This window comes from Hylobates moloch, unplaced genomic scaffold (genome assembly GCF_009828535.3).
Source record: "Hylobates moloch isolate HMO894 unplaced genomic scaffold, HMol_V3 SCAFFOLD_13, whole genome shotgun sequence".
Lineage (NCBI taxonomy): Eukaryota > Metazoa > Chordata > Mammalia > Primates > Hylobatidae > Hylobates > Hylobates moloch.
In genome coordinates, this window is record NW_026652288.1 from 100728434 (window position 1) to 100754799 (window position 26366).

General features: G+C 37.3%; 2 protein-coding genes across 3 annotated transcripts in view; one reads left to right on the forward strand and one right to left on the reverse strand.

Annotated features, from left to right (window-relative positions):
- The window catches only part of OSTN (osteocrin), a 162863-nt gene extending 140013 nt beyond the window's left edge, over nucleotides 1–22850 (forward strand). The window contains exons 4-5 of one of the 2 annotated variants that reach the window (XM_058426672.1): nucleotides 12352–12448; nucleotides 20103–20237. In XM_058426672.1, coding sequence (XP_058282655.1) covers nucleotides 12352–12436 — 85 coding nt within the window. In that variant the 3' untranslated portion in view covers nucleotides 12437–12448; nucleotides 20103–20237. Of the gene's footprint in view, nucleotides 1–12351; nucleotides 12449–20102 lie in introns of both variants that reach the window. The other variant, XM_032172310.1, reaches the window with a different exon arrangement.
- UTS2B (urotensin 2B) overlaps nucleotides 12313–26366 on the reverse strand; it is a 29356-nt gene continuing 15302 nt past the window's right edge. The window contains exons 6-8 of the mRNA XM_032172311.2: nucleotides 20198–20257; nucleotides 14019–14218; nucleotides 12313–12446 (exon numbers count right to left, since the gene is read on the reverse strand). The gene's annotated coding sequence lies outside the window, so the exon portion shown is untranslated. The remainder of the gene's footprint in view (nucleotides 12447–14018; nucleotides 14219–20197; nucleotides 20258–26366) is intronic.

Below are 26366 nucleotides of genomic sequence, written 5' to 3' on the forward strand. Positions count from 1 at the left end.
TTGACAGAAATCCCAAAGATTAAGGTAAAAATTCTAACATTTTATTTTCTTTCTAATTTGCTGTGAGGAAATGCCACAGAACTGGGCCGATCGCGGCATCTCAAGGTTTGTGCTTTTCTTTTTTAGGTCTTATTTGGTCACGTCCAGAGGACGAGTTGAAAATGGGCTCCATTTCAGGTGTGGGAAACACAGAAAAAGGATTCAGTGTTAATCAAATGTGACTGAGGCATTTCTCAATCAATAGAGGTATATTTGGCCAAAGTTGAAGATACTTACGGGAAAAAAATCCAAGTCACAGGAGCACCTGTGACCTGTGCTTTTTCCAAAGGGTGTATTCAAAGGGAAAGAGCATGCAGGAGGGGGAAAAAGGCAGGAAGGGCAGGCAGTGAGGCAGATGCTTCCATTCTTGTGAGGCTCTGATTAGCCTCAGTAAATCTACATTTTACATGTGACAAGAGGAAATAGAGGGAAAAGTCAATTATGCATTCTCTCATGCTCAGTAAATCTACAGTTTACGTAAGATAAAGTAAACTTGTGAAAAGAGGGAGTAGAAGAAACGAGGCTGTGATAGGGGGTTGTGGAATTATAGCTATCAGTTTAGAAACAAAAGGAAGGCAGTAGTATTGACTCAGTTCCCGAACTTAACTTTCCCTTTGGCGTAGTGATTTGAGGAGATTCCATGTTCTTTCACAAGAGTGTGCTGGCCTTTGAAGTGCTGCCTTCGTACACAATGGGAAATGCCTTTGAGCATAATGATCTTGGGCCACTGTTGCCAGCGGCTGCTCTTTACTGCAGGCCTCTTCTCAGCTCAAGACTACAGGATGAGACAGTCCTTTTACCTTTTCTCCCAACCCAATTTATGTATGAAGCTTTAAAACTTTCTCCCAAAAAGGATAATACTCGATTCCATATATAGGCTTTGCAACGTATATGACACACCCTAACCCCCAAAAGAACATTCTACAGGATATTTTTGTATAAATCCATTTGCCGACAGAAGTTTTAAAAGTGTCATTAGCTCCTCAAGATTCATGAGCCAAGCAAATGGAGATCTCCTCTGCCTTATTCGATAAACTCTATATTACCGGTGGAGGGTGTCCAGGATCTCAGCGTCTTGAACAAAGAATTAAACAACACGCACAAACAAAGCAAGGAAAGGATGAAACAAGGAAAGAATGAAGTGACAAGTGCAGAAATTTATTGAAAATGAAAGTACACTCCATAGTGTGGGAGCGGGCCTGAGCAAAGGGGCTCAAGGACCCCATTATAGAATTTTGAGGGGTTTTAAATACCCTCTAGAGGATTCCACTGGTTACTTGGTGTACGCCCTGTGTAAATGAAGGGATGAAATAAAGTTACAAAGTCACATACTGGGCACGCCTTATGGAGAGGATATTTTCTGTCATAGCTGAAATGTGAATCTGGCTTATGTTGCCTGCCTCTAGACCCTATTTTCCTGCCTCATCTACAGCCATTTCCAAATTAAACATGCCAATACAGTCACTTAAATTTCATTATGTGATTCCAGTACTCATGGTTTCTTTCTGAATGCCTGTCCGTGTGGCCAATTCCTTGAGATAATACTTCAGAAGCTGACATTATGCCTAGTCGGCACCATGATCATAAATTGAGCAGAATCTGTTGAAAAGTGCATTATCACTTTTGAGACAGAATCCTAGAAGTCAAAAGTAAACTTTCTGCTAAGTGAATTAGCACTTTCGTTATTCATAACTACCCCATTTATTAAGTGGGAACCAACTGTTTCTGTCCTCGATGTGAAGGAACTCCTGTTAGGAAAAAAACTGGCTTTTGCCCCACCTTTTATTCACTCCTTCCCAGGGAAGGAATGTCCACTTCTGATTGGTCAGTTTGGGAGGAGTAGTTGAGCCTGTTCAGGTTATCGGCTTGCTTCCTCTTTTTATTGGAAAACAATGACTAGTTATAAAAGTCTGTCTAATACAGGGAGAAAACAACAGGAATCCCTATGAAATTCAGATGTAAAGACACAGTTTATGTTCAGCTTGATCAGTAATAAAAATGATATTTTGTTTACATTGATCACTCATATTTTATTTCTCGACTGTTTCTGAATGTGGACTTGAGAAAAAAAGCCATTATGTTTTGGTTCCTTAAAACCATATCACCATTCAGGTTTAATGTGCTCCTTCATCCTATCATTCTGGAATTTGAATTTAAATTTTAACATGGTTTTGTGCACTTTGATTATTTTCCTTCTCATCCTTCACAGGTTCTTGTCAAGACCTGCATCTTGGTCTGTTCTCACATGTCTGTCCTCCCAAGGTTGTATACAGTGATATCCACCCTAATGTAAACATTTGTTAGTTTTGCATTTTAATTTTAAATTGCAGTAACCAAGATTGCAAGATTCATGGATGATCATTTATTTTTTCTACATGCTCCTTAAGTTTTTCCTAAGTTTTCTAAGTTTTTTTCCTAGAACCCCCAAATTGGGTGTGGTATCTTCTGTCATGGAATCTCAGAGCACTGTGAATCTCATGGTATTAGATATCTATTGCTATGCAACAATTACCTAAAATTGACAACAATAACCATTTTTGTTCTCACACAGTTTTTGTGCATCGGAAATCCAGGAAAAGCTTGACTCATTTTTTTCCAGCTCAGGGTCTCTCTCAAGTTTAGAGTGAAAACGTTGGCCAGGGCTTCAGTTATCTGAACGTTATACTGAGGCTGGAGTATTCACTTCCAAAATGGCCCACTCACTTGGCTGAAGGCAGGAAGTCTCTGTTCCTCACTGGCTGTTGGCAAGAGGCCTTAGTTCTTTGCCATGTAAACCTCTCTAAAGGGTTGTTAGCATGTACTTAGGAAATGGCAGCCGGCTTCCCCCAGAATAAGCGATCCAACAAAGTGAGGCAGAAGCTGCAATAGCTTTCATTACTTCCAACACTGTCATTTCCACAATAGTCTATTGACTGGAGAAGTCAGCCCTATTCAATGTGGAAGGGAGACCAAGTAATGTAGAATTATTGGGGGCCACCTTGGAGCCTGGCTAGTACATTCATGTAAGGTTTATACTATAATAATTAATTTCCCCATTTTACTAATCTAAATTACTGAACTATTTGAAAGAACATTCTTTTTTAGCTATTACTGTTTTCTCTCATTTTGGATAGAACTCAATGTTGGTGGAGCTCTGTGCCTTTCTGCTGTTTCTTTTTATTTATTTATTTATTTATTTATTTATTTATTTATTTATTTATTTTATTTACTGAGACAGAGTCTCACTCCGTCGCCCAGGCTGGAGTGCAGTGGCGCGATCTCTGCTCACTGCAAGCTCCGCCTCCCGGGTTCACGCCATTCTCCTGGCTCAGCCTCCCAAGTAGCCGGAACTACAGGCGCCCGCCACCACGCCCGGCTAATTTTTTTTTGTATTTTTAGTAGAGATGGGGTTTCACTGTGTTAACCAGGATGGTCTCGATCTCGTGATCCACCCGCCTCGGCCTCCCAAAGTGCTGGGATTACAGGCGTGAGCCACCGCGCCCGGCCAGCCCCGTGCCTTTCTTACAGGAGGGCTAGCATGCTAGTGCCCCTTTAAGATGTAGTAGTGAAATCAGACTATCGATTTTAAGGAACATTTTCCACACTCTGATTCCAAGTTTCTTTCCTTGGAACTCGAAACCATAAACAGGATCGGTAAAAGTTGTTGTATCTAACAAATGGAAGGAAAAAAAGTTTTAATGACCCTGAAACACCTATTAAGAACAATTAAACGACATTTAGACATGGAAATTTTAAATGAAGCGCTAGTCTGTAACATAAGCCTTACAAATTTTAAAGGCATAGTTATCATACAAAACATGTTCTCAAACTACAATGTGATTAAATAAATAACAGAAGGATAACCAAAAAGAAGGTGCAATTCTCAACTCATTTAATGAGAATAACATTATCTAAACACCAAAACCACATATGGAGAGAATAAGAAAAGAAAATTGTAGGACAGCCTCATTAATGACTACAAATAGAAAATTCCTAACAAAAAAAAATAGCAAAACAAATCCAGCAATGTATTTTTTTAAAAACAAAATACCATTAGCATGCTGTTTATTACAAAAATACAATATAAGCTTAGTTTACTTTGAAAATCAATTAATGGAGTTAGCAAATTGAAGATATAAATCACATCACCTCTATAGATTCAGAAAAAGCATTCAATAAAGCTAAACCCCCATCTATGATTGAAATCACTAGTGAATTAATAATAGAAGGAAACTTTTTTTAACCAAGTAAGGGACACCATTAAAAATGCCTACAACATATATTCTTAAATGATGCCACTAATAACAACAGAAAGGTCTTTTGGAGAAAATTTTAACAATTTATTTGAAGAAGTTAAAAATACTCTAAATAAACGATCTTGGATGGTAAACTCAATATCATAAAGATTTCAATTCTGCCCTAAATGAATTATACCTGGATTCAATACAATTCTAGTCAGAACAGCAACAGGATATTCTATGGAACTTGACAAGCTGCATCTAAAATTTCTGAATCATTAGGTATGAATATAGATTTTTTTAAAAAGAAACATGATTTTTACTCACCCCATAAATACAAATTAAATTTTTTCTTGTTTATTTTGTTTTGAGACGGGGTCTCGCTATATTGCTCAATCTGATCTGAACTCCTGGACTCAAGGGATACTCCCTCCTCAGTCTCCCAAGTAGCTGGTAGTACAGATACGAGCCACTGTGCCTTGCAAAAATTAATTTCAACGTATTAAAAACTGAAATGTGAAAGACAAAACTACAAAACTATTTGATGACATAGGAGAATATCTTCATAATATTAGGGTAGAGGTGATTTATTACATGAGATGCAAAAATATTGATGTTTTAAAACCACATCAAAGATTTTTTTAAAAATCACAATAAAGAAGATGAATCACAGATGGGAGAAGATATTTGAAATTTATAACTCTCAAAGTCTAATACTCAGAGTATTCAAAGCCCTCCTACAGATAAATGTTTAAAAGCAAAAAAAAAAAACAATAGAAAAACACGCAGCAGATTCAAACAGGCACTTTCAAAAGAAGAAATCCAAGCAGCCAATAAACAAATGAAAAGCTGAGCAACATCACCAGTATTCAGGGAAGGTAAATTAAAACCACAGTGAGATATGATTACCAAAGCATCAGGCTGGCAAAATTAAAAATCCCACAATACAAGGATTGGCATAAGTTTGAAATAATAGGAACTATCATACACTGCTCTTGAGTTTGTAAATTCGTACAGTAACTTTGGAAAATTATATGACACTGTGTAATAAAATTAAGGATAGGCATGGCTGTCAATTATACTACTGGGAATATACTGCAGAGGAATCCCTACATGAACACCAAAGGCAGGTACAGCTGGACGGTACATAGCAACAACAAATAGAGGAAATACCTCAAATTTCCATCTACGGTAGGATGGATAAACAAACGGTTGTGTATTCATGCAATGAAATATTATACAGCAGTAAAATAAAGGCACTACTGCTCCACATGTCAACTTGGAAAAATCTCAAAACACATAATATTTGCTGAAAGAAGTGGAAAAAAATTCAAATATAATTTTTGTCCCAGCTTGGTGGAGCTATGATTGACAATATAAATTGTATATATTTAGGGTGTACAGCATGTTTTTTTTTTTTTTTTTTTTGAGACAGAGTCTCGCTCTGTCACCCAGGCTGGAGTTCAGTGGCGCAATCTCGGCTCACTGCAAGCTCCGCCTCCCGGGTTCACGCCGTTCTCCTGCCTCAGCCTCTCCGAGTAGCTGGGACTACAGGCGCCCGCCACCACGCCCGGCTAATTTTTTATTTTATTTTTATTTTTTAGTAGAGACGGGGTTTCACCGTGGTCTCGATCTCCTGACCTCGTGATCCGCCCGCCTCGGCCTCCCAAAGTGCTGGGATTACAAGCGTGAGCCACCGCGCCCGGCCTAGCATGTTTTGATATATGTACACATTGTGAAATGATACCACACTCACGTATCTATCACCTGACAGTTACCGTTTTTTGTTTTGGTGAGAACACTTGAGAGCTACTCTTAGCAAACTTCAAGTACACATTATTATGAACATCATGAATAACATAATTAATATTTACATTATTTACATGTTAATATCAACATTATTAACTATAGTCACAATGCTGTACATTGTCATACTCAATTCCTTTTAAGTCAAATTCTAGAACTGTCAAGAAAGCAACAGATTTTTGAAGAATACATGTAGATTCTAAGATTATGAGGAAAATCAAGGAAATTATTAGACCAAAATTGAGTCTATGGATTACTCTGGTACTGAGCCAGGAGACAGCTGCAGTTTGGGAGGAGGAGTACTGGAATTTCTAAAGTACTGACAATGCCCTATTTCTTATGCTGGGGGCTGGGAATAGGGCTGTTCATTTTTTTAATCTCTTTAAATTGAGCATAGACAAATGTATAGACTCTGTCTGTGTGAAGTGATTCTCAATAAAAAGTTTAAATACATTTTTTCCAACTGCTGTTTTTTAGAATGTAAAATACCTTTAGAAATGGAGTTATCCAAGACTATAAATGTTAACGAAAATCCTGTTTCACATAGGAAGTTTAGATTTTTGTGTGAAAATTAAAGTTTCATTTAAGATAAACAATCTAATCATTGTCATTATATTAGTTTGATAAATATTCTATATCCTTAAACTACTTTACTTACAGAATATTTCAGAATGGAAAACGTGGGTAGTTTTAAATGCATTTATCATATAAGCCATGTCATACCATTATTTTGTCACAAGAGGGACTAGATAGTCAAAAAGTACAGCTTTGCCTTTTGGTTTTAAGATTATATTTTCTTTCTAACGTTAATTTTTCATACACTACATTCATGGCAGTAATGTGTTTTAGAATGTAGCACCATTATATATATATTATATACAATATAAATATACTTATATATAATATATATACTATATATTATATATAAATATATATATATTTCATATCAACAAAAGTGTTAAAATAACTACTAGCTGTTTCACTTCTGATGGATATAGATTGTATAGAAAGTATTTAACCAGGCTATTATTGTTTCTGATTATGTGCTTTATGAAAATTATTTCTATTTTGTATTAGTACTAAAAGTTTTAAAATGAATTGATTTATATATATGTTTTATCTATTTTTATTTGATTTCCAGATATCTCTAAGCATTTGCGACCAATCCCCAATTTGATAAGATGAATCAAAGTAATTATGAATTTATTGCTATAGTAAAACCATGAGTTACTATTTTATCCACTTGACCAGTAGTTTTCACTTAAACTCTGCTCTGAGGAACCTACGGTGTTTCTGGAAGGTCTGTCAGGGGCCACTATATATTGTGTAGGAGGGATACTTTTCTACTAGGACAATTCTTTACTTAACTTTTCATATATTGCTCTCTTTTATAAAGCTTTTATCTATAGAAATAACTACAAATTGAAAACCACTGGACTAGAATGGTAGGAAAAATTAGTATCAGTTGAAATGTTTGAAATGTTTTTACATTTGTTACCTCATTACCCCTTTTCAATGTAAAATGTGAACCTGAGAAGTAACCTTTGTCTTATTCACCATAGTATCCCCAATGCAGAGAACAACACATAACACATGGTTAAGTCCGTGTAATACACGGTAACGCATGAAACAATCCAACATCACTTAACAAATAAGTTTGTTAAGTGAATAAACAGCTCCAAAAGATGGGCATAGCAATTATTATCTGAATTTTATCAAAAAGGAAAGAGTAGTAGCTTAGAATAAAAGACTTGCAGAGGGTCATACTATCAGTAAGTAAACCAAGTAGAACCCAAATCCTCCATCTCCAGGTTTCTAATACATTTTGGATCAAATCTGGGGGAAAGGAGGTGAGGAGAGAATGCGGAAAAAGGAAAGAAAGGAAGTAAAACAGAATTTATTTTGCTTTCCACTATGCCGCAGCTGCCTCTTATTTGATTGAACAGGGAAAGATCAACTGTAGTAAAGCAAAAAAGAAAAACACATTTTCACTTATTTACCTTCATTTTTGAGAAAATAAATTTTGGTAGGAGAGACCAAAGAATGTTCTGTTTTAATCATACTTATCTCTAAAAGAGTAAAAGGGGCCAGGCGCGGTGGCTCACACCTGTAATCCCAGGACTTTGGGAGGCCGAGGTGGGTGGATCGCCTGAGGTCAGGAGTTCAAGACCAGCCTGGCCAACACAGTGAAACCCTGTCTCTACTAGAAATACAAAAAATTAGCTGGGTGTGGTGGCGGGCGCCTGTAATCCCAGCTACTTGGTAGGCTGAGGCAGGAGAATTTCTTGAACCCGGGAGGCAGAGGTTGCCCTGAACTGAGATCGTGCCATTGCACTCCAGCCTGGGCAACAAAAGCAAAACTCTGTCTCAAAAAAAAAAAAAAAAAAAAAAGAGTAAACATACTATTTTTTCCTGACAACATCTATTTCTAAAGGGCGTTTGGGGAGTCAATGCAGGTATCATGTGACTGCTTTCCCCAGCTGCTGTTTCCTTCCCTTTCTTACAAGTCCTTCAAACATCTGGGAGGGTTGATTTTTCACTTCCTCTCGTTCACGTTGTTGGCAGAATTCAGTTCCTTACGGCGGCAGAACCAAGATCCCCATTTGCTTTCAAGAACTAGTAGGCCAGGTGTGGTGGCTCACGCCAGTAATCCCAGAACTTTGGGAGGCCAAGGTGGGTGGATTGCCTGAGGTGAGGAGTTTGAGACCAGCCTGGCCAACATGATGAAACCCTGTGTCTGCTAAAAATACAAAAATTACCCGGGCATGGTGGCGTGCACCTGTAATCCCAGCTACTCAAGAGGCTGAGGCAGGAGAATTGCTTGAGCCCAGGAGGCGAAGGTTGCAGAAGCCAAGATGGTGCCACTGCACTCCAGCCTGGGTGACAGAGCGAGACTCTGTCTCAAAAAAAAAAAAAAAAATACGAAGAAGGGGAAGGGAAAAGTAAAGGGGAAGGGGAAGAGGAAGAAGAGGAAGAGGAAGATGAAAAGGAAGAAGAAGAAGAAGCAGGAGGAGGAGGAGGAGGAGAACTAGAGGCCACAGCATTCCTTGATTCATTATCTAAGCCTTGATTCATGGCTCCATTCAAAGCCAGCCATGGCGGTTAAATCCTTCTCAGATTGCTGTTCTCTGACTCACTCTTAGTCAGTGATTAGCAACTTTTATAGACTCTGGTGACTAGATTGGCCCAACCAGATAACCCAGGATAATCTTTTCATCTCTAGGTCCTTAACCTTAATCCTATCTGCAAAATGCATTTGCCATATGAAGCGACATATTTCTAATTGCTGGAGATTATGAAGTGGACATCTCTGGGAAGCCATTATTCTGACTACCACGAGGAAAATAACTGCGTAATTAAGAATCTATATATTTACTCTATGTGGATAAAGATAATTTAAAATGTAAAGGAGACAGTTTTTCTTTTCTTTCAATAGTCATCATTTATAATTACACCAAAGACAGAGAGCATGACTGACAGGCATGGTTTCTTATGACTCTAAACCATACAATTTATATTAATTTTACAAATAACATGTTTCCTATTTGGTTATCAAGTTGAAAAATATGTAGTTAATTTTTCATCAAGAAATGTAGAAGTGCAAACAATAGAACACCACTGAAGAGGATATGTTTTTCAGGAGTCTGAAGAAGGGAGGCAAGGGTGTAGCTACAGTAAGGATAAGGATTAAATACTTTTTTCCTAGTTTTTTTCTCACCGGATTGATCACATTTTTATCTAGGAGAAAAAAAAGATCACACATATAGTCAATTCAGATAATAAAAGCCAACCTAGAAAGGAAGATGGATGTAAATCAGCAGAAAAGAAGGTTGAATAAGTTGAAATATGTAATATGGCCTTATTTCTGTAATGTCATATGAGTATAAACACCGTGTCAGGTTCCATGTCGATTTTTATTAGCCTTTTATACAACAGCACCAAGCACAGCATCTGGCACATAGAAGGTATTAAGTAAATATTAGTTGTCCTTAAATACATTATTTTGATTACAACTGATCAATGTTTATAGATTTTTTCAATGTACAAGGCACAACAATAAAAATCTCTCATGTTCTCCATACTTTCCCAGACTTTTTTTCCCTCTGAGTCTGAGTCTCGCGCTGTCGCCCAGGTTTGAGGGCAGTGGTGCCATCTCGGCTCGCTGCAAACTCAGCCTCCCGGGTTCAAGCGATTCTCATGCCTCAGACTCCCGAGCAGCTGGGATTACAGGAGCATGTCACCATGCCCTGCCAATTTTTGTATTTTTAGTAGAGATGGGGTTTCACCATGTTGGCCAGGCTGATCTCAAACTCCTGACCTCAAGTGATCTGCCCACCTCGGCCTCCCAAAGTGCTGGGATTACAGGCGTGAGCCACTGTGCTGGGCCTCCAAGACCTTTAATAAGTTATTTACTTCATAGTAATATCAGGAGCACTGATATGACTGTGTAGTTAAGGAAAAAAATGACATATTTTCCTCTACTATTTACGTTAAATCATCATCAATCTGACAGTAGTCAGTTACAGGTTTTTGAGGGAAAAGGCTATTTCTGACTCATTTCTTCCACCCAAAACAGCCACAAAAAACCTTCTACATATCAGGTACACAGTAAATTATAATGGAAAAAACAATTAGATCATAATAAGAAAAGCCTCGAGGGCATTGAGGTTTTCATTCGTGTTTAGTGTTTAAATTAGTATAAAGTAATTGTTGGTAAATAAGTATAGTTTAATAATATAATAGTAGTAATTAGAAAAGAACTAAAGAAGCTATTGAAAATGTTCTGAAGCAAATATTTTCTTGACTGTTTAAACTGCTGAAAATTAAGTTGTCTTGTTAGATACTAAGTCCTACATCACTGAGATTTTCAAGCAATGAAGTATATCATTATTGGTCAAAAAATTGAAGCAAGCCAGGCATGGTGGCTCATACCTTTAATCCCAGCAGTTCAGGACGCCAAGATGAAGGATTGCTTGTGCCCAGGAGTTTGAGATGAGCCTGGGCAACATGGCGAGACTCCCATTTCTACAAAGAATTCGAAAAAAGTAATCAGACATGGTGGTACACACTTATAGTCCCAGCTACTTGGGAGGCTGAAGTGGGAGGATCACTTGAGCCCTGGAGGTTGAGGCTGCAGTAAGTCATGATCACACTACTGTACTCCAGCAGAAATCCTTACATTTGGTGGGAGAATAACCTTTTATTTCTCATTACAAAAGTGTTTGTCTGTTGGCAATGTTCTGTTTCTTGGCCTGCGAATTTATTACACTTAAAATCTATATATGTCTAATATTTTTATAATATGGCCTCCTTTTTGCCCTCTTTTCTACATGTATATTTTGTCAACAATAAGCCTAACACTTTTATAAGCCAGTGACCTTTTCTGTGAGATAAATCACTGATTTACACAGGCTTCTTAGACTCTCCCTGCCGTCTCTTTCTTCATAAATATTCACACTTCTCTTAACTCCAAGGCCAGTGAAAGTTAAATAGTCAAAGTTCTGGATCTTCTCTTGTTAGGATTTTGGCTTGATAGAACTAAGTGATGATAATATTAGCAAATCAAATTGAAAAGTTTCTAAAATGCATCTTATTTTTAAAGGGGTAATTTTTAGAAAATATAAGCTGGAAGTTATATTAGAACTTTGGTACTACTGTGTGGATTTTTTATACTTCATTTTAAAAATGAAGATGTTTAATTTATTTCAAACAGTATTTAACAAAGAGAATATAAGCAAATGTCGGCCATCACATACAAAGCTTCTCTGGGCGGAGTCTAAGGGAAGACGTGAGAGGGAAATTTACCTCCACATTCAGTCTCAGCATCATACTCTTTCCTCTCCCACTATCATCCTTCTTTAGATGGGCTATTCTGAAGCAAAGTTTGTGAAAAACTGCTGATCCAGTTTAATCTTCACCAAATAACAGAAAAAGAAAATTTGAAGGGGGAAGGGATTTTCTCAAACTAAAGCACTTAGTTGGCAGATTAGTATGCTGATAAGACCTGGCTTTTGGTTTGGTCTATTTGAATCTGGATAAGTTAACTTCTCTAAGCCTCAGTTTCCTCATATGTAAAATGGAGCTAATAATATCTAATAATATCTACTCCCACAGATGTTGAAAATATGAGATAGTGTCTGGCACATAGTGGGTACCGGTGAGTGGGAACTATCATGGTTATTCCAACTCCCAAAGAAAGCCCCCAGATCTACATAAAATAAAAGAACAAAAATAATGATCAATAACTTGCACTTTTTAGCTTAAAAATGTCCTCCTTGGTTTGTTTCAGGAAAGTAGTAGATCATCCAAAAAGGCGATTTGGCATCCCCGTGGATCGGATTGGTAGAAACCGGCTTTCAAATTCCAGAGGCTAATTGATTCCAACTGTGAGTACAATTTGAATAAGTAACAGTATATGCAGGCATTTGATTAACATTTCACAATGGACTAATCAATCCATTCTTGCTTATAAATCCCCCTTTTGATTTCCTAGCTTATCGGTTCACTTTTTCGATCATTTATGTATTCAATTAGTATAGTATATTAATGTTAAATAACTTAAATGACATTTAAAAAGCAAAAGAATGTCCTAGTTCTGCTTCACTCTCCAAAATTAATGATTTAGTTGTTTTCAGACTTCTATGTAATTAACCGTTGAATATTAATATGCAGACAAAGGTTAAAGTTCTAGTCAATATATTAAGTCACCTTCATAAATATATAACAATCCTTGTGTTATGAAGAAGACACATTCAAGTGATACACATCATTTTGTTGTCAATAAGTACATTATTAGAATGATGATAACGTGGAGCATAGGAGAGAAAATGCACAGCAGAAAGAGCATTAGCCATGGAATCAAAACACTTTATCTAAATCCTGATTCTTTCATCCATTCATTATCTTGTTTCTGTTAAGACAGTTTATTTTTCTACAGCTTGTACATTTAAATAATAATGTAGTGGTATTATGAAGATTAAATTAGATGTTTGTAGTGGGCCTACAATATATTGGATACACAATGCATGCAAGTGATAGTTTACATTACAGTTCTGCAAATTTACTCCGTTCCAGGCCTTATACTTGGCACTTTACGTGCATTGCTTCACTTAATCATTTTATTTCATAAAGCAGTACTATCACTGTCTCCAATATCTTGAGAAGCATTGAGTATAAGGGTTAAAAGTGCCAGCTAAAGAGATCAGGCTTTATGGGTTCAAATCCCAGGTCATCTATCAGTATTTGTTAGTTATGGGAACTTATTTAAATTCTCAAACACCCCTTCATTAAATTAGAATGATAATTTCTACCATAGAGCATTGTCCTGAGGATTAAATAGATACATATTAAGCACTTATAATAGTACCTGACATGTTAATTTCTTAATAAGTATTAGTTAATATTATTATTATACAAATAAATGGAAGGGTTAGAAATATTAACTTACAGTGCCACATAGAGTATAAGTGATACACACAGAATTAAAATCCAGAAAGGTTGCAGCCTGAGTGGATATGTTAAACACAGCATTTAATCATACATATCCTTTACACACTAAATAAATGTTTTTGGAAGGTGAAATCTTAGCAATATGTTTTCTTCCAATAGGGCTTATAGAAGGTGCATCCCCGCTCCCTAACAAATAAGACAAACTGGAACTGCTTTAACAATCTGAGGCTAGAGAAGAGGGAATTCTGCCTTCTGCTTCTCTCGAGATAATCCTTAGACCAATAATTTAGAGGCCCCAAAAGTATCACATTAGCCCTGATCTTGTCTTAATTTAAATCACCCCATTTTTTCCCTCCTCTTCATGCTCTAAAACCACAATAAATAGTCAGTATTTTATCTCAACTCTCTCATTCTCAAAATCATTCAGTTAAAATAAATTTCATTATCATGGAGTTGTTTAATGAACCTCTGCAGTTAATGAATGTCTATAGATACAAGAGAACTTACCAAATACTGCCAAGAACACTGCCTTTTAATCAGCATCATCTTCAAAACAGATTGAGCATTATTTCTTCGTAGCTAGAGATTTACCAAGTATGGTCACTCTTCAAGGTTGTTAAAAATTGCCACATTATATTTGAGTAGAAACTAGCTAATTGCTATTTAAAAACCAAGTAACTCTTTGAGTCCTCCAGTTTCTTGATGTTCTGAGAACATTATGACAGTGAGATAAAATTAATTAAGTTTGATTGGTTTCCACATATACCTTTACCACCCTTGATTATCACCCATTTCAACATTTTTTAGTTCAACCACAACAAGTTATGTTAAACAAATTATACAGGGAACTCATTTTCGTATGAATTTTTTTTTTTTTTTGAGACGGAGTCTCACTCTTTTATCAGGCTGAAGTGCAGTGGCACGATCTCGGCTCACTGCAACCTCTGTCTCCCGGATTCAAGCGATTCTCCTGCCTCAGCCTCCCGAGTATCTGGGACTACAGGCGTGTGCCGCCACACCCAGCTACTTTTTAAAAAATATATTTTTAGTAGATACGGGGTTTCACCATGTTGGCCAGGATGATCTCGATCTCCTGACCTTGTGATTCACCCGCCTCGGCCTCCCAAAGTGCTGGGATTACAGGCGTGAGTCAATGCCTGGAGAATCTAATTTCTCTCAGCATCTCCCAGCAGGGGAGGCATAACTGAGATAGGAGAGAATCTAATCTCCCAGCAGGGGAGGCATAACTGGGATAGGAGAGATGGACCAGGTGTTATCCCCCAGCCTCATCATGGGCATCTGTCTAGACCTCTGAATCGAAAGACTCAAATCAAGATACACAGATTCGGAAACAAATTAATCAAGTATCAAAAATATCAAGCAACAGTTTTTTGGCCATAAACCTGCCTGATCAATAGACTCAGACAAAAATGTCTAAATTAAAATTATGAAGACAACATTTCAATATTATTTTACCAATAATTTTAAAACTGTCTTTATTTCTCAAAGATTGCTAAAATCACATGAACTTGAAAAGCATTTGGTCTTAATTTATAAGTACTCATTTATTTTTAAATTAATATGGTACCATGTGTAGACAATATCAAACATGTATAGCTATAAATACATATATACATATACATGTATGTATAGAGAGACACAAGGTATAGCAAACACATCTGCACACGAAGACTTTATTGTTTGGATTTTAGAATTTTAGCCATAAGGCAGGTAAAACTCACTAGTCTAAAAAGACAGACTGAAACTCTGCCTCTGTAAATGGAAAAATTTAAGGCTTATCTGGAGTATCCGTTTCGAGTTTCAGAGAAAACAGGTAGCAAATTTATATCTCAAAGCACAGAGAGAATTTGATTTTTCGAGAAGCTTGAGTATGTCAAAGGAAGATTAAAAATGAGTGCCAAGATTCCTTAGGAATTAACCGTAAGATTGCATAAGGAGAGCAATCTCATTTAGATAGGTAGCTTTTAATTTAGTCTGTGTTTTTCAAGTGGACCACTGAGGTCAGGACAGAACTCATTAAGGAATAAGCCTAACAAAGTATTTTTAGTTTATAGGGCCTAATAATTTAAATATGAAAAAAGTGGATGCAGTTAAAGGGCAAAGCATTTAGATGTTTCAAAATCAAGGGTTTCTGAGAGTTGAACAATGAGAACACATGGACACAGGGAAGGGAACATCACATACCAGGGCCCGTCGGGGCGTAGGGGGCAAGGGGAGGGATAGCATTAAGAGAAACACCAAATGCATGCAGGGCTTAAAACCTAGATGACAGGTTGACGGGTGCAGTAAATCACCACGGCACATGTATAGCTATGTAACAAGCCTGCACGTTCTGCCCATGTATCCCAGGACTTAAAGTATAATTAAAAAAAAAAAATCAAGGCTTTCACTGAATCCCAGGTCCCCCGAAAAGAGGAAGGCACCATGGAGACCAGGCCACACACTTTGGGCACTTTGCTGCCAATACATTTTCCTAGGTGTTTAAACTGCACCGTTGTTTATCTAATGTGCAAATGAATAGCCCCCTGTAGTAACAAGCATTTACTGGAAACAACTATACTTGGCCGTGTCTAACACTGTTACTCTTGCCTAGCCATTACATACACCAAGGTCAAGTTCTCTCACAATACCAAATAATTTCTGGTCAAAAGCCAAGGCGATCAGGTAACACAATACAAAAGAGAGCAGAGTTTTAGACCTGAGGAGGTTGCCTATGATGCTTAAAACTGCAAGGAAAGAAGGCTCCCAGAAAGGAGTAAGAGTACTCTGAGTAACCTTCTTCTGAGTGCCTTAAGGAGTGTGAGCTGTTAGAAGTCTTCTCTAGACCTTTTCCTGTGGTACCAAAAATGGCAAAGAGGAAGGAGAAGTAGGGAGAAGTGAAAGTAAATGGGAAAACAATCTTTTTTTTTCTTTTTTTTTTTTTTGAGACAGACTCTCGCTTTGTCCCCCAGACTGGAGTGCAGTAGCACCGTCTCAGCTCACTGCAACCTCCACCTCCCAGGTCCAAGAGATTCTTCTGCCTCAGCCTCCCGAGTAGCTAGGATTACAGGCACGCACCGCCACCCCCAGCTAATTTTTGTATTTTTAGTAGAGACGGGTTTCACCATATTGACCAGGCTGGTCTCGAACTCATGACATCATGATCCACCCACCTTGGCCTCCCGAAGTGCTGGGATTACAGGCATGAGCCACTGTGCCTGGACTTTTGATTTTTTTTTTTTAACCAAAATACACTCCCTGGTAAAAATTAATAAGCCTTAACCAAGGTTCTGACTTAACCAAGGATGTATGAGGTGTCTCCAAAGAAATAAATGACCACCCCCAAAAAGTCAAAAGTCACACAAATGTCAAACCAATAGGGCCCCCTGACTGGGTATCAAAGCCAGGCCTTGATGCTGAAAGCATGGACTTTTAACTATTAGACCACAGGGCAGGATGGCTTTTATTGTTATTCCCTCAGGCAATCTCTTACAAAGGATTTTAAATGTTTTAGGTCAAATTTTTGCTCTTTAATTTAGTCAAGAGAATTTTGAAGGCCAGCTATGACCCTATTATGTATCCTTCTTTTTTTTTTTTTTCTTGAGACAGAGTCTTGCTCTGTCACCAGGCTGGAGTGCAGTGGTACAATCCCGGCTCACTGCAACGTCCACCTCCCCGGTTCAAGCGATTCTCCTGCCTCAGCCTCCGGGGTAGCTGGGACTACAGGCACCCACCACCATGCGAGGCTAACATTTGTATTTTTAGTAGAGACGGGGTTTCATCATGTAGGCCAGGATGGTCTCGATCTCTTGACCTCATGATCCGCCACCTCAGCCTCCCAAAGTGCTGGGATTACAGGGGCGAGCCACAGTGCCCGACCTATGTATCCTTCTTTTAATTTAATCTTCTCATCAATTGTTTGGTGTAAGATATCTCTAATTTTTTTTTTTTAATTTAGGAATTTTAGTCTAACTTAAAGGATCCGTCTTCTGGCCACCAACAATTAGGGTTTCCAGTGGTGTACTTATTCCAGTAACAGCTCAATCCAAAAGCCTCTTCATGTGAAGCCCAGAATGTAATTTTAGGGCATAGAGAAAAACAATGCCAAAGATTCCCCCACCAAAAATCTCACTCCCAGAAACGGGCTAAGAGAGCAAAAGACTCTTGTTGCCACAGATATTAAGGAACCCACAAATTTGTGAGGGGGGTGCCAGTCACAGTTATGTTCATCTGTGACACCAGGTGTCCCCTCCTGGGATTGGACTTTCCCAGCATTAACCAGGCAACAAGGACTGAGAAAACAAAAGCTCCTTATGGACGGGACTTCTTAGGACAAACCCCCGCCCCCGAGCTTGGGAGATTAGTAACAAAAAAAGTCTTGCGTTCCCAGGCATTTTTAGGATGACCACCTGATGCGATCCAAAAACCATGCCCTTCGGGTGGTGGAGACCAGGAAAGAATGCTCCCACTTAGTCAGATGTCAAGCTCTCCAGGACATAAAACTGAACAAGAGGGAACTTTATTTGGTATCCCTCTTTATGAACAACACAGAAAGACAGAGACAACGGAAAAGACTATTTCTGGGAGGAAAGAGATCAAATAATATGAATATTCATACCACAAAGTACCAAAAAGTACACTAGAGACACTATACCCCAAGTGAAGTCACATCAAAGTCACATCAATCTTTGTCTCGCATTAATCAAAATTGTGCAGAGTAAACAGTGATTTTTACCATTCACCTGACCAGATTACACACACAGAGAGAGAGAGAGAGGCCAGGAGCTTTTCTGGTAAGAAATTCTTACTCTTTTTGCCAGCAAATTAGGTCTTGGGTTCTCGTAACTGTGACTTCCAGGGGGGTGAAGTTTTAATCTCCCTGCTCACTGCACCCAACTGAAGGTGCCAAGGGCTAACTTTAACCTTTGTCCCTCTGAAGGTTTGCTGAAAATCACTGACATGTGGCAGATGTAAGATTAAAAGGAGAAATGGATACAAATTTATTTAATGTGTATACAGGGGAGCCTTCAGAATGAAGAGCCATCTACTAATGGCGTACAAAAAATTATATATTATCTTGAGGTTACAGAAAGAATGCAGGCTCAGAGCACGGCCAAAAACAGGTTTTAGTGGCAAGAGAGGTTATGGCAGGGAGAAAGAGGCTTGGCTAGCAAAAGTAGTCTTGCTATGTAGATAAAACCCAGCAGCCCCCAGAGAGAATAGATGGCAAATATTTCTTTTCAGACCCCTAAAAGCATTAGACTCTCAGTTAATCTTCCCTAGATCTAGACAAGAGGAGGGCTGGCTGCATTAATGCAAATCCCCCCACAAAAAACAGCTTTATGGAGCCACTTCAAAATACGTCAAAGAAGTATATTTTGGGTAAAATATTTTTATTTCCATCACTAGTTACCAGACCAAACACTAATTTCTTCTCTGATATGTATTTTTGAAAGGATGATAATTCGGTATTTATGCAATGGCTTTCTGAAATCACTAATATAGTGTCCCAAAGTTTTGAGTTTTTAGTAGACTTTAGCGCTAAGGAACTCAAATTCAAAGAAGTATTTTGTCTAAATTCTCCTAGCTTCTCTAGATGAAATTAGCAAGTTCTAGGTCTGTGCCATTGAAATCAGAATGTCAACCTGATAAAATTAGAAATCTATTGGCCAGGCGCGGTGGCTCACGCCTGTAATCCGAGCACTTTGAGAGGCCGAGGCGGGTGGATCACCTGAGGTCAGGAGTTTGAGACCAGCCTGGTGAACATGGTGAAACCTCGTCTCTACTAAAAATACAAAAATTTAGCCTGGCATGGTAGCATGGGCCTATAATCCCAGCTACTCGGGACACTGAGACAGGAGAATCACTTGAGCCCGGAAGGCGGAGGTTGCAGTGAGCTGAGGTCGTGCACCATTGCACTCCAGCCTGGGCAAACTCCATCTCAAAAAAAAAAAAAGAAAAAAGAAAAGAAATGTGACCATTAATTTGCTACCACTTGGTGGCATATCTATTAAGACTTTTCTTCCAATAATGTGAGACACATGTTGCTGAATTATACTGAAAATTTTTATTTTAGATTTATATTGACATACCATCATTCAAATAAATTAATATAACTCAAATACAGCGGAAATCTTGTTTAAATGGCAATATATGGTTGGATTCTTGGTAGAATGTGCAAAATATACAACTTTCAAAGTGTTATAATAAACAGAAAGTAGTATTCAGGTTTTCTTTGTCCTTCTTTTGTTTGTCACGGCAATATCCTTTGAACAAAGATTAAAAACTCAAGCAAAATAGAATATAGTTGGTACTTGAAGAAAGGAGTTGTGAAAAAGACTTTTTATAATTTTTATTAAAACTTGAGTATAAGCACCTAGCTTATATGTTTAAAATATTCTTTTTAATGCATCTTGAACTGAAATTATTTTACATTATTATCTTCAAAATAAAAAATTGCCATGTAAATAAAGGCTATAATGAAGCAGCATGTAGTTAAAGATTTAACTTTTCTCAAGTGAAGTTGATGGACTTCCACCTGATCTACAGAGTTCTCATTAGCTTTAACAATCTCAACTTTCATTTTTGCAGATGCAACTTCCTTGGGTGAAATGTCACAGAAATATGGAAGATGCTTCACTGAAATTATTCACACTTCTTAATGATTAAACTTTAAAGGAACTTACCTTCTGCAAATCCTTTCCAAAGCTTGAACTTCAGTCCATCACATCACAGCATTGTTACAGCTTCAATTAAATTGTGTAAATCATTTTGATGCACGTACATTTTAAAATTATACATTTTAATTATTCAAGAATGGTGAACTTTCCCTTAAACCCCACTTTTAAAAATAATAATTAAATACACAATACAGTGAAATGCCTTCTGTATGGATTTATCACGCACATGTTTGTAGTCAAAGAATAATAACAAAAGACAGATTTTCTTCTGTAAAATTTAGGTATAATCTGTCCATTATTGGGGAATAAGGAAAGGCAATTTTGTATATTTTCTGTTGAGTACTTTCACTTCCCCGTATTCCGTTTTTCCAACAGCCTGATTGGTAATAAATGAAATTAGGCTTCTCTTTTCATATTCAAGTTTCAATCATGTTCAGAAAAATAAAACACAGCCCCAATGAGCATATTGACTTAGAATTAAGAAAGTGAAGGACACTACTCATTTGTCAAACTTAGATATCCCTTGTCCCCTAAAAACTTACCATTTTTCTAAATTCTGATAGTTAGGAGCAGTACTGTCTCATTAGGAGCGGAGTAAGTTCACACAGAAGTAAAAATGGAAGTAGGAAGGAAGTCAGAGAATTACCACCAGGTAGTAAACCACCAGAACAGGTTAGGACCAGCTAAGCCCACATCATTTTAGCTCAGTACATTTCAGCATAGTACAATGTGATCTTTTTGATATCTTGGATTCATCTAAGAAACTGTTTATTGTGTTTCATATATTGGCTTATTTGGCTTCAATTGTCTTATGATCCTTAATAAGCCAATTGAAGAACATAATGATTTTGAGAATGATTTCTTTAAAATCATTCAGATTAGTTTTGAATGACTTATTAAAACATAAGTTTTGGTATTGTAGAAAACTCAGTTCTCAGTAATAACTATGATGTTACTGTAGCTTGGACACATAGGCCCATTGTGCATTGGATATACTTTGAAAACACACAAAAACACTTTCTATGGAACAGAGATTCATCATAAGTTACTTAGCAGATGTTTATTAAGCATCTGAAAAACACTTCCTTTGTAAACCCTAAAAATCACTGTCTGATACGTGGGAGGAAAAAGTTTTGGCCAGTAGAGCAAAGGCTTATTTTAGCATAAAAAGAGAGTGTTGTGAGAAGCTGTCTTAATTTTAAAGGAAGAGCAGAGAAATGGGCAATTGCTAATCTTAACTAAAAATTAATGGACTTGTATGATCCAAAGAATAAAATAAACTCAAAGAAACATAACAAAAATACATTAGAAAAAGAGTTAAACTAAGAAATTGACCTTTATAAAGGACTAATTTTTCAGTTATCCAATGTGCTTTTTAAAGATAAAGTTTAAAAGAGGTGAAAGAAATGAACATGTGTACTTAGAATATATATATTGGTTTTGTATGTAACTTCTTAGTTTTTCTGGACATTTTTCAAATTGAAAGTCTTCAAAATTAATTTAGGAAAAATAGTAAATAATTTTTTTTATTGTAGTAAAGGGCTGTAGCCAAGAGAAGTGAATTTTGGGATATCTAACCAATTCTGTTTTTCATAAACTTGTGTTAGAAAGCTAGCAATAGCACATAGCAAAGTATCCTGGAGGACTCATGATTTGAAAGAATTATTTAAGAAGTTATGATAGCCTTGTCTGCCTTTCCCCAACCTTGTGATGAACTATAGAAAGGTTTCCTATTGCTTAGAAGCTCTTTCTTTCCTTGTATTCACATTTGGATATTTGTAAGCTTCTAATACAACCGGGTTCCGCTTTGTGCTTTGACAGAAGGTATTAAAACCTACTTTAGCCTAAAACTTTCTCATGGTAAATATTGGAAGTTGGATTATGCAATTGATTTCCTCCATTCTTTATTCTTTAATTCAAAATTAGACTATGAAATCCAACTTAATTAAAATAAGAAGTCACAATATAGTGATTTATGCTATAGTTTCATGTGTAATGTGTTTTCTCCTAATATAATGTACACACAATTTCTATGAAGGAAAGAAAATGTTTTTTCCACTTATAACTCTGTTTTATTTCATATTTTAATTTTTACCACTACTTCATTCAGAGTAGAAAATAAGTCAGCAATATACTAAATAATGGGGCTTTTCTTTTAACATAGCAGTAAATTAAGACAGAATTTTTGTTAAGAACATGACAAGTCATCTCACTTATTTATCCAATGCATTAGGTATTACTAATCCAACTATATTTCAACTTGAAGGGACTTTTTTGTTTTGTTTCAAAATAATGCATTACTTTTTTCTCTTTGCTTCTGTATGAAGCTTTATAGAGCAAATGAATATATGTATATGGAGTTCTGGGTTCTAGTGTCAATTACATAATCAAATTTCATATGAGGATGTTAGTTCCTGGCTATGTTGTCCTAAAATTTACACACACTACAAAATGTCTGTCAAGTTGTACCTTTAATCTGTTCATAGCTTTAGGGAATTAACTTTCTTAAACCAAATTATGAAAAAATAACTTAATGGAATCTTCTAAAAGGAAAAAGTATAAAAAGCGTTCTGAATGATACTACCCCTTCTGCCTAAAGGCTCAAGATGCTTGCATATGGTTCAACTTTTCCAAAGTTAATAAACATGAGATGATGAAAGCAGTTTTAATCTTTATTTATTATAACACATTTGTGTTCATAACTGCTATAAATACATGAGAACATCTTCTGGCATTACCATGCAACTAATCTTTATTTACAAACATTTGAGTTACTCCTTAGCAAGCTTAGCATTACAGGCATATTGCTCAACTTGGTCTGTTTTATTGTCGGTTTAAATTTTTTTCAATAGTTCACTTGTTTTGTTTCATTTCTGTTTTGGGGGTTTGGGGTTTTTTATTTGTTGTTTGTTTGAGACGTGGTCTTGCTGCAGGCTGGAGTGCAGTGGTGCAATCACAACTCGCTGAAGCCTTGATCTCCCTGGCTCAAGCAATCCTCCCACCTCAGCCTCCCAGGTAGCTGTGACTGCAGACACATGCTACGACTCCTGACTAATCTTTGTATTTTTTGTAGAGATGGGGTTTCACCATGTTGCCCAGGCTGGTCTCAAAACTCCTAGGCTTAAGCCTGATCCCCTCCACCACCACCTCAGTATTCCAAAGTGGTGGGATTACAGGTGTGAGCCTCTGGGCCTGGCCTTTTTTATTTTTTTTATTTTTAATTATTTTTTTTTTGAGACAGAGTTTCGCTCTTGTCGCCGGGCTGGAATGCAATGGGGCGATCTCAGCTCACCGCAACCTCTGCCTCCTGGGTTCAACTGATTCTCCTGCCTCAGCCTCCCAAGTAGCTGGGATTACAGGCATGTGCCACCACACCCAGCTAATTTTGTATTTTTAGTAGAGACAGGGTTTCTCCATGTTGGTCAGGCTGGTCTCAAACTCCTGACCTCAGATGATCCGCCTCGGCCTCCCAAGTGCTACCATGCCCGGCCCCTTAATTTTTTTTAATAGTTTAAGCAATATTATTCATTTTATCTTATAAGACAGCTTTATCTTAAGCACCAACAATGTTATGTAGATTAAACTGTATCTTCTCCTCCCCATATTGTAAAGGGTGGTATGTAGACTGATTTGGTCAGCTATCACAGAGTAAGCTAGCCATTAATATTCTTTCACTGTAAAGTTATTTTGGCAATATATCTGTGCCAGCACAGATTGTAAACAAAATTGAGGTTGAACTTCCAAACTTTAATTGACTAAATAAATTTGTTTAGATGTAAGCAAGGGCAGTATGATGCATAGATGTGAAACAAACAAAAACTAATCAAGAGAAAGCCAATGAGTTTTTGGGGTTTTTGTTGTTGTTGCTGTTTTTAACCACACTGTGTCTAAACTCTTACAAGCAAGCTGAGAGTCTCAAATAGTTTCTCATGTTGTCCAGGAGGCAGACATGAGAATTAAGAAAACAAAATGCAAATCATTTTTTTAAGAAAGTTTTCTTCTCCTGCCTGATTGCTCTGGCCAGAACTTCCAGCACTATGTTCAATAGGAGCGGTGAGAGAGGGCATCCCTGTCTTGTGCCAGTTTTCAGAGGGAATGCTTCCAGTTTTTGCCCATTCATTATGATATTGGCTGTGGGTTTGTCATAGATAGCTCTTATTATTTTGAGATACATCCCATCAATACCTAATTTATTGAGAGTTTTTAGCATGAAGGGTTGTTGAATTTTGTCAAAGGCCTTTTCTGCATCTATTGAGATAATCATGTGGTTTTTGTCTTTGGTTCTGTTTATATGCTGGATTACATTTATTGATTTGCGTATGTTGAACCAGCCTTGCATCCCAGGGATGAAGCCCACTTGATTATGGTGTATAAGCTTTTTGATGTGCTGCTGGATTTGGTTTGCCAGTATTTTATTGAGGATTTTTGCATCAATGTTCATCAAGGATATCGGTCTGAAATTCTCTTTTTTGGTTATGTCTCTGCCAGGCTTTGGTATCAGGACGATGCTGGCCTCATAAAATGTGTTAGGGAGGATTCCCTCTTTTTCTATCGATTGGAATAGTTTCAGAAGGAATGGTACCAGTTCCTCCTTGTACCTCTGGTAGAATTCGGCTGTGAATCCATCAGGTCCTGGACTCTTTTTGGTTGGTAAGCTATTGATTATTGCCACAATTTCAGAACCTGTTATTGGTCTATTCAGAGATTCAACTTCTTCCTGGTTTAGTCTTGGGAGGGTGTATTTGTCAAGGAATTTATCCATTTCTTCTAGATTTTCTAGTTTATTTGCATAGAGGTGTTTGTAGTATTCTCTGATGGTAGATTGTATTTCTGTGGGATCGGTGGTGATATCCCCTTTTTCATTTTTTATTGCATCTATTTGATTCTTCTCTCTTTTCTTCTTTATTAGTCTTGCTAGCGGTCTATCAATTTTGTTGATCCCTTCAAAAAACCAGCTCCTGGATTCATTAATTTTTTGAAGGGTTTTTTGTGTCTCTATTTCCTTCAGTTCTGCTCTGATTTTAGTTATTTCTAGCCTTCTGCTAGCTTTTGAATGTGTTTGCTCTTACTTTTCTAGTTCTTTTGATTGTAATGTTAGGGTGTCAATTTTGGATCTTTCCTGCTTTCTCTTGTGGGCATTTAGTGCTATAAATTTCCCTCTACACACTGCTTTGAATGTGTCCCAGAGATTCTGGTATGTTGTGTCTTTGTTCTCGTTGGTTTCAAAGAACATCGTTATGTCTGCCTTCATTTCATTATGTACCCAATAGTCATTCAGGAGCAGGTTGTTCAGTTTCCATGTAGTTGAGCGGTTTTGAGTGAGTTTCTGAATCCTGAGTTCTAGTTTGATTGCACTGTGGTCTGAGAGACAGTTTGTTATAATTTCTGTTCTTTTACATTTGCTGAGGAGAGCTTTACTTCCAACTATGTGGTCAATTTTGGAATAGGTGTGGTGTGGTGCTGAAAAAAATGTATATTCTGTTGATTTGGGGTGGAGAGTTCTGTAGATGTCTATTAGGTCCCCTTTGTGCAGAGCTGAGTTCAATTCCTGGATATCCTTGTCAACTTTCTGTCTCGTTGATATGTCTAATGTTGACAGTGGGGTGTTAAAATCTCCCATTATTATTGTGTGGGAGTTTAAGTCCCTTTGTAGGTCACTCAGGACTTGCTTTATGAATCTGGGTGTTCCTGTGTTGGGTGCATATATATTTAGGATAGTTAGCTCTTCTTGTTGAATTGATCCCTTTACCATTATGTGGAAGTTCTGGCCAGAGCAATCAGGCAGAAGGAAATAAAGGGTATTCAATTAGGAAAAGAGGAAGTCAAATTGTCCCTGTTTGCAGATGACATGATTGTATATCTAGAAAACCCCATTGTCTCAGCCCAAAATCTCCTTAAGCTGATTAGCAACTTCAGCAAAGTCTCAGGATACAAAATTAATGTACAAAAATCACAAGGATTCCTGTACACCAACAACAGACGAACAGAGAGCCAAATCATGAGTGAACTCCCATTCACAATTGCTTCAAAGAGAATAAAATACCTAGGAATCCAACTTACAAGGGATGTGAAGGACCTCTTCAAGGAGAACTACAAACCACTGCTCAATGAAATCAAAGAGGATACAAACAAATGGAAGAACATTCCATGCTCATGGGTTGGAAGAATCAATATC